We start from the raw sequence: 12,631 nt of genomic DNA, 5'->3' as shown, positions 1-12,631 counted from the left end.
TGCCTAGAATTCCAGTCATTAGTCAAGCAGTTTTCCAAATTAAGACATCCGGTCTCCTTCAATTTTCCACTTAAACCAGAACACAGAAGAAGAGATTTGACCAATCAACTTAGGATAAAATTACCCACGAAAATATGACTTATGGTCTATGGATTAGTAGTTGTACAGTGTATTATGAAAAACCTATGCTGCCACTTGGAAGTTTCATGGATTCACACATTTCTAGAGAACTGCCTTTTTGATCCAGGCTGTAGAAAATGGGTCACTTTTTAAAAATGTGCATTTAATATCTTCTTAAATGACCAGAAGTAAGATGTCTGCACCCTTCCAGTTGAGTGACTTAATTAATGAGCTCTGGATAGAACTGATATTACGAATAAAGATGCCATGTATGATACATATTTAGGATCTAGCTGTTACAAAAATCACAATCTGAAAAACGCACCAGAAATTCTCAGTTCATATAATTTATTGCAGTTAGCACACAGTTTAAAAATTCACCAACACACCAATAGTACAAAACTAAACAGCATTATAAGTTATTCCCCCCTCAGGAAAATAAAACATACTATGATTGTCAAAGCTAGATGTCAGTCTAAGTTTTAGAACAAAGGAAGAATGTGAAACTAATAAAAGGAAAAAGCAATCACTCACGATGACCACAAAAAGAAAATCCAAAAGAAAGTCCGTTTTCTCACAGACGCTGATTGTCTTCTCTAAATTAATAAAAATTATTTTAACATAAACTGTATTTTAAAAAAACTAGAAACTCTTCAAGTAACTAAAGATAATGCTCCAAGGCCATTTTCACAGCTTTTTTTTTGTTTGTTTGTTTGCTTTAAATGCCATTACAGCCAAATTAACACACATTTGACCAAATATTTCCAAAACAGTCCAGCAACACACAATGGAGTTTTCCATTCAGTATCTTAAGCACAAAAATAGGCTATGTTTACAGTAGTTAAGGCGATCAAATTTTAAACAAAAGCAATTTAAAAAAAAAAAAAGGGAAAAACAGCAAACGTTTTCCATGCTACTCCCATAGACCTTATTTGTAAGTGCAAGACAGGAAAACAAACACTGTGCAAAATGCTTTTGCCCTGCGTGCTGGTCATTAAAACCACACGTTGGGCTGCAGCCTCTGCTGCCGCGATACACATAGTCTCCTACCCCCTTCCCCATGTCAATCAAGGCAGTCCAGTCCTTTCAGCCTGGGGCTTTTTCAGTCCATAGAATCTTTTCATGATTTGGGGGTGGGAGGGAGTGGGGGAGGGGAGGGAGGGAGGAAGGAAGGGAGGGAAAGGAAGAAGGGGGGAGAAAAAGAAAAGGGGAGCAAGAAAAAGAGAATGACCTATTGTCAATTTGTGCAGTAGTTACTCTAAAAACGCTCAACTGGGTAAATGTGTACACCTAAACTTTGAGCTGGCCTGGGTTTTGTGCAATTAGAAGTTCTGTTATAAATGCACACTGCACATGCAAATCTTTAAGCCGTTTGTAAACATTTATATTTTCCTTGTTATGTAGCGAAGTTATCAATTTGCAGCTTAAGTTTTTATTCAGCTTAACAGTTTCAACTTAAAGACAGTGGGAAAGTCAATTTAAATTATATAAAATAAAAATAAAACAGTGCATTAACGTTCTTCATAACACCAGGTTTTTTTTTTCCCCAAATGGTGCTATTTTTCTAAGGAAATTAAATAATTTTAAACTCACTCGTTAAAGTTATACAATGCAAACAAAGACAAAAAATATATTGAAACTCATGCATTTCTGTAGCGTTAATATTTACTTTTCAAGACTCAACTAAGAGCATCAACACAACCTGTCAAGTCCTTTGACACCCCCCCCAAGCCCATGTAATCAATTACAGTATACAATAACAGTAATTCACATTTTTCAACACACAGTTCAACACTGCTGAAGCTGCAATATCCTTTTTCATCCCAAGCAAACCTTCACAAAGACAGCGTCCCAGTGATCCCAGTGTACTTTCAGAATTTTCTCTCATTGGGAACCGTCAGAAAACCAGAAGTTGCCACAGAAAGTTTTAAGTCAACTGCTTGTTTAAAAATAGATAATCCAGCATTTCAGAAATTTTCCATTTGGGTCTAAAAGCATTCAGGTTTCCAACAGCCAGAAAAGATTCATGCAATTTGAGAGACGTATAAAGAGGCTAATAAAACTGGAGGGAATTTCTACTAAAAAAAAAAAAAAAAAAAAAAAAAAAGGAAGAAAAGGTGGGGAAAAGAAAAAAAAAAAAGAAAAAGCTCAAAAGACACCGCAGTGCTGACAAAACAGGCCCTATGAAAGCATTTTGTGACAGGACGATTTGTTTCCAAGGTTCTTATTGGCTTACTTCCCCCTCAAAAGAAAAACACCTCTCTATTCTCTGACTTGTTCTAAAGTTTCTTGCATCTGAACGCTAAATTAGTGAGATTCTCATGCTATTCTAAAGTGCAAAAACAAGTTAATATCCCAACCTTTCAGTTCCAGGAAACAAGACTGCTTTTAGACCGTACCACAACTATATAGAGATCTATTTATATATAGGTATATATATATTATTTATATATATATATATATATAAAATTATTTCCAGAGTTCTTGAGAGCTATCTTCTAAGGTCCAGTCTCTGACAGCGGGCAGGCTCAGCGCCTCGCTTTTGACCGACAAGGAGTTCACCAACTCACAGTGGAACTTGCGGATGTGCCGGTACAGGTCCCCGGACTGCGTGAACCTGCGCTCGCACCACTTGCAGGCGTGCGGCTTCTCGCGCGTGTGCACCACGGCGTGGCGGCTCAGGTTGTGCGAGTACTGGAAGCTCTTGCCGCACTGCGTGCACGTGTAGGGCTTCTCGCCCGAGTGAGTCCTCTCGTGGCGCTTCAGGGTGTACATGCAGGAGAATGTCTTCCCGCACAGCGAGCAGGTGGGCACGTTGACGTCGGCGGCCGGCTTGCTGCGCAGGCCGTCCTGCTCGCGGAAGTGCGTGCTCAGGTGCAGCTGCAGGATGTGCGGGCTGGGGAAGACCTTGTTGCAAAGGGGGCACATGAAGATCTGGCCGGCCGGGCTCAGGATGTTGGAGACGTAGGGCAGCAGGCTGCTCTCCATGCCGCCCTCCACCTGCACGCGCTCGCTCTCGGGGGTCATCAGCTCATCGTCGCTGGCTTTGTCCTCCCGCTCCAGCTCCCTCAGGACCGAGTCCTCCCTCAGAGGAGCCAGATGGGCCGGCTCATACTGTACCCTGTTATTAGTGCTCACACTCTCTTTCACAGTGCTATGTTCCATGTCATAGTCATTAGTGCCAACATCACTCTCATCACAGGAAGCCTCTTTCTCCACCTTCACCTGCACCAGGTTGCTTCTCAGCACGTCCTGTGAAGAGAAATAAGAGCTGTTCAGATTTTCAACTCCTGAAAGGCTGGACTTGACAGACAGGTCCAGCACACAGTCAACATCTGCTGAATCCCTCACGGAGGTGACAGACCTCTGGGACAAAGACTCTGTTGAGCTGCAGGGGCTGGCTACTGTTTTTCCAGCTGCTGTGGCGTGTGGCTCGGCCTCTCCGCCAGCCTGGGGGATGCCTGCTGCGTCCGAGGGCAATCGCATCCACATGTTCCCAGGCTCGGCCGCCAAGTCCCTTTTGCTGGGCAGGATGTGCAGTTTTTCATCTTCCCCTTCATCTTCATCGCTGGGCAAATCGCCCGCCATGTGGCTGCTGCCATCAGAGAGGCTCTCGACTTTGTCCGAACAACTTGAAGCATCTTCTTCCTTTTTGGTGCTGTCTGCCTCCGTGGTGGCTTTCTCTTTCAGCTTCTTTTTGCAGACTTTGACAATGTCATACATGTGGAGATAACTGGCAGCTGCTAGCACGTCTTCAATGGGCAAGTCTTTGAACTGGAGTTTCCCTTCATACATGAATTCAAGCAGGAGAGCGAAGGCTGGGGCTGTAACAATGTCGCTGTTCAGATGAACAATGTCTCTTTTGTCCAGCTGGTCCTTGTAAAAGAGGTGGAAATACATGCTGCATGAAGCCAGTACAGCTCGGTGCGCTCGGAACTGGGCATCTCCCACCAGAACAGTGCAGTCACAAAGAAAACCCTGATGTCTCTGCTCGCTCAGACACTGCAGCAAATGTCTACTATGGTCTGGAAACTCCATACTGTCTTCATAACCTGGGAAGAGAGACATTTCTCATGAGAGCCTGGTCAGGAACGACTTTGCAATGCTCTAGTCTCCATGAAGAAAAAAAAGAAGAAGAAGAAGGAAAAAAAAAAAAAAAAGAACCAGCTTGGGCCGCCGAGGTCCATGTCCCTGAATCTTAATCAGGCTGATGAGCCAAGCACTACCAAATCACACACACAAAACCAAACGCGAGAAGAAAAATGGACACTTTGGAAACTTCTTAACCCCAGCCAAACAGTCTCGGATGCATCTCCACCCTCCTCGAACTTTTAGTGGAGTTTTAAAAGCCTTAATTTCAGTACGGTCTCTTACTGAGAATGAGAATTTAGGTCTCTTTCAGAAGAAATTTAATTAACTCTCATCGTCAAATGATGTCCTACAAAACCTACAAAATAGCTTTAATTTCAAAGGGAACAACTCGTAGGATGAACAAAGAAAAGTCCCAAACACATTCTGGAAGATTCAGAAAACTTGTTCAACCATCCTTTTTTATTTTCTTACTTTTGCTACTTGACTGCACTTAGAAAGCACAATTTAAACACACACATTTGGCTGCATCGAGGAAGAAAAAAAAAAATGAAATCGCATAATTAGTCCAGAAATTAGCAAACAACTTACTTTTAAAGTCAGAGTGTTACAACAACAAAAGCCCTGTGTATAAAAACAGATGTTAATGCCTTAAGATTTGCAGGTACTGCGCACATGCACGAGATCAGAAGGAACGACACCAACAGATGGAAAAGATCATCTTTACTATGAACAAATCCAAATTTTTTTTCTAATGAATGGAGAAAAGAAACGGTTATATTTCTTTGTAAACTGCGTACATCTAGACTATTAGGAACCAGGAGGGCTTTATTTAATTCTGAAAATTCTCATCTAAACTTTGATCTGTTGCAAAACAAATGAGTTCCTTATTAAAATGAATGCAAACTTTTAAATAAAGGCATATTACCTTCAAATGAAACTCAAAAGCTTTACAGGTTCAACATCCAAGAAAAAAAAAAAAAAGCCTTGTTAGAAAAAGAGAAACTATTTTTTTTTTCCTCTGTCATACCTCAGTCAACAGAAAATACTTTGTTTCAACATAACTTGATATATCTTGTTTTCCCACTAGCTTCTATTCTTTCAAATATGCATTGCTGCCCTTATTTTCTGGGAAAGGAGGGTAAAATGGAGGGAGGCAAGACACAGATGTGCAAAGGGTCACAATTCAGCTGCAAAATTCAACTCCTTAAAAATAAAGGATTCCCCCCCCCCCCTTTCCCCTTTCCTCTGACCAAAAGCAAGATTCCACACAATCCATCTCACAGAGTGCATTTGGGGAATGGGTACATGTTAATTTAATATTTAAAAATTACTTCCCGGCTTCTTCTACACTTTGCCCAAGATGGACTAAAACTTTCATCTTAACCCAGTACATTTTGCAAGATGCCGCTGCTGGAATAACCCAAGATTTACAATACAATCACTTTAAGTGCCCCACAGCTAACATCAATCCTAATCCTTGAGAGGGCTAAAAATAAAGATTGGAGGGCAGCTCACAAGGTAGCCGTGATCAAATTAGGAGGCTGAGAGGACAGAGAGGGACGAAGAAGGAAGCTTATAAACATCTGATCCAGCTGACTGTGGCCATATGGCAGCTGCTGCCCAGATAAAGAGATTAAGAATAGAGGAGTGCGATTACAGCTGTCTGGCCAATTCAGGCAGCTCAAATCTACAAGTTCTAAATTAGTCGCTAACACAAAAACTCCTGCAAATCATTATCGTTATGCTGAAATAAAAGATCTCTTAAATATATATTTGAAAGAGAAATGAGGAAACCAGTCAAACTCTTCTCCTGGGGACCAAAGTTTTTTTTGTTTGTTTGTTTTTTCTCTTTTTAAAAAAACCTTCGGTTTCAAAAGCACTACAGCTGTATGTTTCAGTAGTGCTGCCGAATGTTTTGAAGAATAAAGTTTCACAGTGGAATTAATTACACAACAATCTAGCTTCTTAACTAGAATAATCTTCTCATGTAAGTTTGAATGCTGGATTCCAAACAGTTTACTATTTCTCCCCCACCCCCCAACCCAAAGCAAAAGGAATCTAAAGAGCAGTGAACAACAACAAAAAAGCATTTTAATCCCAAGGGATCTCAAAAAGCAGTCTTTCAAAGCTTTTCTTAACACTTCACAACTTGAAATATTTCTGTATATTAAAGTTATTTACCCACTCGAGCAAAAGGGATAAAAAATTAAAACCAAACAAGCCCAAGACTTTCAACGCCAATAAGATGTTCATTTAATCCTCCATTTCTTAAATTTTATTCCTAAACTGGATTAGCAAAGTAATGTGATTTTTTTTTAAATTAAATAAACAAAACACCCAAACAGAAATATGCTCGATCTAATCTCTTGCTACTCCTACCTTTAGGACACATAAACCTGATTAAGTCCTTCCCTCTGAGTCTCGCTGGCTCCAGGTCTGTTACATCGGTGGAAAAAAAGCAGACTAAGAGAGACAGATGCAAAGTGGAGATGATGTTAGAGAGGAATGAGATACCTTCTCCACCACAGATCCGCACACACTAACTCCCTGTCTGTGTGTTAGAATAAAAGGCTGAGGGATGGCAGGCTGTCAGCTGCTCTGACATCATGTTCAGATGGAAATGCTACCTCCAGCTGTGCTCCTTTTAATGCCATATGCTACTCCTCTACACTCCTGCCACCAGCTTTTTCTTAGGAGAACTTTTCTCTTCTGTTAGTATAAACAAAATACTTCAAAGTCTCCCTTTTTTTCCCCCCAAACTTTCTAACAGAAGAAATTGAAAAACTCAGCATATGGAGTTCTACTGTATTTATGGAATAGCAACACTTCTGTCTTAAGTTGGTGGACTGGCTTACATACTGACAGCACACTCAAGCCACGGTGCTATTCAGGAAATCCAGATTCACTTTTATTCAACTCCAACGTTTAGTTGCAAAGGCAGCTTAGGGATATTTTTAAACCAACCCATTTGACATCTCCAGTCCCATTTCAACATTATTACGGCACTTTTTTTTTTTTTTTCCCCTGCTGAGATAATGGTATACGTGTCTCAGAATGCTGGAAGACTGTTCAGAACTACCACTTCAAACTGGTTCACCTTATTATCTCATACTTCACTCTTATATAACTAACTTTTCTCCAACTACCTCCTCAGTTCTCACACTGCCAGTTAATGCAAATTTCAACTCTCTGTATCAACAAACTGAAACTGCACTTTCTGAAATCCTGGAAAGTACTTCAGTTCAATGAGACAAATTAATAAACCCATACAACCTGCTACAGCCATTTACAGTGAATGCTGCATCTGCCTATCTGATTTGACTTTCTGCTCAGAAAGAGCAGAACTCTGTCTTCCCCTTGATCTGTGTCCCATAACAATCTTTTTTGTGGGTCACTCTGTAATGTTCATGATCACAAGAAAACCTTTCAGGGAGAAAGGGGGAAGTGGAAGGGAAGCCAGGTCTAGGAAGTTGGGAACTTTTTTTTTGTTTTTTTTTTTTAGTTAGACTTTGTGGGTCCTTTTAGAGCGGCTGACGAAATTGTTAAGGTAACCCGGGCCGGCCTGACCGGTGCCCTGCAAGGGGCTGCGACATCTGTGAATGTCAAGCACGTCTCTACAAGACCCTTCTGAGGGTGAGGAGCAGAAAAGGCGCTGGGGCCTGAGGCGCAAAGTGTCACAGTCCTGGGGATGTCCACTCCGCTGCTCCCATTAGAAAACCACGGCCAAGAGTTAAATAAAGAATAACAAAGACCAAGGTCTCCATCCCGCGCTTCTCGCTTTTCCAAAGTCACAGACCTAACTTTCTCTAACTTCGCGATGAATGACACAATTATGAATGCCTATTTCAGGAGGCACTCTTTGGAAATAAATTCCTTCTCGGCCACACCACCTATTCTGCACAAATGCCCTCGCCTCATTCCAATATATCAGACATTAATCACCCCATTTACCCGGTGGGGCGGGGGGCTAGGCTGGGGCGGGGGGGAATGGCGAGTGACAGTTTAACGAGTCCCGAGCACTGCAATGGGCCAGCGACTCCCACTCCACAAATCAACCCCTCTGCGCCTCGCAGCCGCGGGTCCGGAGAGGTTTTGTGAGGTTGGGTTTTGTTTTTCAAGGAGGTGGGGGCGGGGGGGGGTGAAGAGCGGGGAGTGGGGAAGAAATGCAAATCTTTACGTAGTTGGCTGTGCATAAAACACTAGGGGAAAGAGGAAGGTTAAACCACAGGGAAGGAGGCGGAGGGCGTAGAGCCGGTGCAGCAGGAAAACACCTTAAACAACAGACGAGAAAACAGACCCAGGTCACGGCAACAACAAAAGAAAAGTCGTAAGAAGCCGGGGGAGGGAGGCGGCTACCGCTTCCCCGCCGCCCAGGCGCGAGCCCCCGGCAACTGCCCCGGCCCGGGAGGGGCCTCCCCGCGGGCGCTGCCGCAGCTGCACGGGTCCCCGGAGCGGCGGCCGTCCCGCCGCCTTGCAGCTGCACCGCTCCCAAGCCCCCGCCCCGCGCCCCCCGCCCCCGAGAGGCGCCGCCGCAGCTGCACCGGCCGGAGCGCGCCCCGCGCCGCAGCTGCACCGGCCGCACCCCGCCCGACCCGCAGCTGCGGCGGCCCGGCCTCGCGCCCGGCCCCCGCCGCTGCGGCGCCCCCCCCGCCCCGCCGCCCCCAGCTCCACCCGCACAAACTAACTCCACTCACGGGGCCCGGCCGCCCGGCCGCCCGCCCGCACTGCCCCGCCGGCCGGGGCCGCACAGCCAGCGCCCCGCCCGCCAGGGCCGGGGCGCGGAGGGGACGCCGGGTTGGGGCCGGGGGCCGGCGCCGGGACTCACACGGAGCGGCCCTAAGTCACCGCGTCCCCACCGCCGCCGCGTCCTCCGCCTCCCGGCCGCCGCCGCCGCCGCCGGACTTGGTGGGCTTCCTCCTCCGCGGGCCCCCCTCCCTCCCTCCCGGCCCCCCCGCCCCCCACTCCCGGCTCCGTCGCCCGCTCCCCCTGCCCCCTCCCGCCCGCCCACCCCCGCTGGCAGCCGGAGGAGCGCGGCGGAGCGAAGAGGCCCCACTCTCAACGGCTCCCCATGGCAGCAGCCCAGCGGCGGCCGCAGCCTGCCAGACACAGCGAGGGAGCGAGCGAGCTAGGAGCGAGCGCGGAGCCCGGGCTGGGGGGCAGTGGCGGGGGGGGGCGGGGGGGAGCCGGGGGGGAGGGGCGGGGGGACGCACCACGCACGCACGCGGCGGCGCCGGCCAGATGTTCCCCCCGCCTCCCTCCCTCCCGGCGCTGGGCTGCTGCGATTGACCGAAAGCGGCCGGACCGGGTTCCCCGCCCGCCCCCTGCACGCAGTCTTCTCCAATAGGAGAGCGGCTTTTCAGAGGGGCGGAGGCAGTGGCGGGCTTTCGTCGGACTGACAAGAGAGCCCACCCAATGGGAGAGGCCAGCCGGAGCTGCCGCTCCCGCGAGCCAATCGCAAGCAGAAACTCTTGGGCTGGGCGGACCCGGGCGGGCGGGGCTGGTAGCGAGGCGGTGCGGGCGGAGTCGTCGGGCGGGCGCAGCGGCGGTGGTGGCAGCGGCGCCCCTCTGGGGGACTTGGCCGTGAGAAAGTGAAAGGAGCCCGCGGGCGGCGGCGACAGCTGCGTTGGGAGGGGCCTGTTTCCAGGCTGGGAGGCCTCGCGCGCTCTGGGGGTGCGGAGCAAGCTTTTCGGTGTGCTCCTTGACAACCGTAAATACACTTTTAAACGTAGTGGGGCTGGGCTGCTCGAAGTTAAGCAGGTATCCGTGGAGGCAGGGCGCCCGGGACAGACTTGACCTGAGTCCGGCATTAGGTGGCCCCCTCTGCTCCTGCTGTGAGGGCCCAGGCCTTCGTCCCCCGGAGCGCAGAGCTTAGGACTAAGGGACGTCCTCGCGCCCACCCGCGCTGCCCGGTGTGCAGGTGCGCGTCGGGCTCTGCGGACACCACCGGCTCGGACGGGCCGTTTCTGGGCGTCCTTCTCGAGGCATCTTGACACAGGCACGGCGGCGGAGCGCCCGTCGTTCTCGGAGAACCCTCTTGTCACGTGTACTTCCTTGCACTGTTACAAGTAGCCATTCCCAAGTGACCAAATTCTAGAGAACTGCAGTAAAATTGATGCTTGTAGAAGCCATAGCCTGATTCCGTAATTGGTATGTCTCAAGCCACAAAATTAAACTACCAAGGGTAGATGTCAGACTGTTGTATCGCTTCTCCCTCCCTTCAAGTAAACTTTTATTCCATTCCTGTTCTTTGCAGTTAAACTGTGTTGATCAGGGCCACGAAGACATGTAGCAACCTCAACCTCAAGAAACTGGAAATCTTGTTGAGGAGGCAAGAATCACAAGTAAAAAGTTGAATAAGAAGTGAAAAAAATGGTTTGAGAATATAAAATAGAAAACTGCAGAGTGAGGAAGTTAGTGCACTAGTAAATGTCAAGTGAAATGTGTTTATTCTTTGTTAACTGAACTGGGACTGGCAAGCCTGTTGCGACCCAACTTGCCAGAAGACTCTTCAACTGGGCAAAATGTGCTTTCACTTTGTTCCAGGTCAGATGGGTAAAGTAAGTTGAAAAAGTGTTGTGTGGGCAAATCAGACATATTGAATTACTAATGAAGTCAAAACAGGAGCACGCAAAATTCCTGGAGCTGAAATACTGTTGGAATATCCTGTTAGAAACAGTAGTGAGGTTCTCTGCTCTTTCCTCAATGTTTTTGTGTGCCCTTATGATTGATAACCGAGGTCAAGGCCATCCTGAGGCAACTAGAGTTTTGTGTTCCGTGAAATCTGTTGTTGGATCTGGGTGGCTGGTGAATTCTAGATCTTTAGTCTGTCAGTAGAAAGAGCAGAGAACCTCACTACTGACCTGTTTCGACTTAGGGGAATTTTACAAACGTTCTCGATGAAGGAAGATAGTGTATATACTATATATATAGCATATATGATTGTATGTCTATAATTATGTATATAATATGTATATAATAATGTAAGAGTGTATATTATAAAAACAGGTGAAAAGAAGCACGCGCTTTGCCAACAAGTGCAGGAAAAGCTTGGGAAAATAAACACTTGCATTCTCAAAGTTGTTTCTCACCTACTAAAAGTTTAAAATAAGGAAAGTAACAGATCTCTGGACAAAAAGAGTCAGTGATAGTGACAGCATATTACATAATAAGTTCATGAGAAATTTGGAACATTCAGGTTCTACACAAAACGTTTAGAAACTCAGTTCTATGGCACGTAGGACAGTCACAGCTCAAACAAAAGTTTTTACAAAAAGCACCCACAGGTAGAATAACAGCCCCAGAGATGTCCTAGGAGAGACACGGATGCATCAAAAGTTAAGAGCCTTGTTTTTTAGATACAACAGTCATCACTGGGATCCATTTTGAGAGGTGAGTAGAGTAGCCGGGAAATATAAATTAAATAGATATTTAAGGAAGCAAGTTTGTAGTCCCTCAATTATGTAAAGGATTTTTAAAATTTATGACAATGCATGGACTATTCCCACATTGTCAGAATCAATCAAAATGTTTCTGGAGTAGTTATTGTGTTTAAAAAGGCTAATGGAAGACAACAAAAAAGTATGAGATAGCCTCTCTGCTTGGGGTTTAAATTTAGTTGGGAAAGAAATGACATAAATATATAAAAATCTGAAGCAAAGGAGAAACTACATAACAATGTAATAGGATATGAATGTCAGAGCTAAATTTAATATTAAATTTTTATAACCATCTTGCCCCTGATCCCTGGTTGCAGTTCCATTTTCTCTGCCCTTTTTGTTTTTTTAACATGAAAAAATTTTTTACTCTGCCTTTTTTTTTAAGTGTCATAACCTTACTGTACAAATGATACTTTTAAGTTATCTTTAGAAAGTTGTCAGCATGCAAATTGTAAATAAATAAGACGGATTTCAGAGGTATAATACAGAAGGCTTATTTTTATTGAGCATCCATTTGGAATCATGGAAGGTAAGTCAGACTCCTTATAAGGGGTAGGATCTTCAAAGTAGGGTCTGTTTACCTCTGCCCAACAGACTTAGCAAGATACAGGGCTACTTGGCAGAGTTTGAGAACCAATAATCTTTCTTTTTTTCCTCTCCCACAGTGGGGAAAAGGTGCAAAAAGTACAGACTCTAAACTGTTAGAAAAATATACCATTGTTTCCCTCTGGAGGAATCCCAGTCCTGTACAGTTCCACTTAATCCATACTTTTCTGGGAATCCTGAAATTTAAAATGATACAAGTCAATCCAACCATTCATGGTTGGATTTCTTGCTAGAGAACAAGATTTGCGTTTTAGTAACACATGTTTTTTGGCCAATAACAGTTTAACGCTATAAAACTTAATTTGATGAGCAACTCCATAAAATAAATGTCTGACTTTTAAATGTGAACCACAGGCCAAATCCCCGACAAAAAAATC

The 12,631-nt window shown here is 45.6% G+C and overlaps 1 protein-coding gene across 5 annotated transcripts; it reads right to left on the bottom strand.

The window, feature by feature from the left end:
• Nucleotides 1–451: 451 nt before the first annotated feature.
• Nucleotides 452–9,090, bottom strand: ZBTB18 (zinc finger and BTB domain containing 18). Of its 5 annotated transcripts, XM_084980698.1 has the most exons (4): nt 9,038–9,090; nt 6,592–6,675; nt 5,138–5,157; nt 452–4,172 (listed from the first exon to the last, which is right to left on the bottom strand). In XM_084980698.1, the coding sequence occupies exon 4, from the start codon at nt 4,156–4,158 to the stop codon at nt 2,590–2,592; it is 1,569 nt and encodes a 522-aa protein (XP_084836824.1). In that variant the 5' UTR covers nt 4,159–4,172; nt 5,138–5,157; nt 6,592–6,675; nt 9,038–9,090; the 3' UTR covers nt 452–2,589. The 5 variants fall into 5 exon arrangements, with proteins under 5 accessions (XP_084836824.1, XP_020920116.1, XP_084836826.1 ...); XM_021064457.2 differs by lacking the exon at nt 5,138–5,157; XM_084980700.1 differs by lacking the exons at nt 5,138–5,157; nt 6,592–6,675 and having other exon boundaries at nt 8,907–9,090.
• Between the last annotated feature and the right edge of the window lie 3,541 nt (nt 9,091–12,631).

Source organism: Sus scrofa, chromosome 10 (genome assembly GCF_054392235.1).
Source record: "Sus scrofa isolate SSC_HxYL_T2T_F1_AM1 chromosome 10, Sscrofa_HxYL_maternal_Yorkshire_Landrace_v2.0, whole genome shotgun sequence".
NCBI lineage: Eukaryota > Metazoa > Chordata > Mammalia > Artiodactyla > Suidae > Sus > Sus scrofa.
The sequence above is the reverse complement of the archived record's forward strand: the minus strand, read 5'-3'. Positions and strand labels throughout refer to the sequence as shown.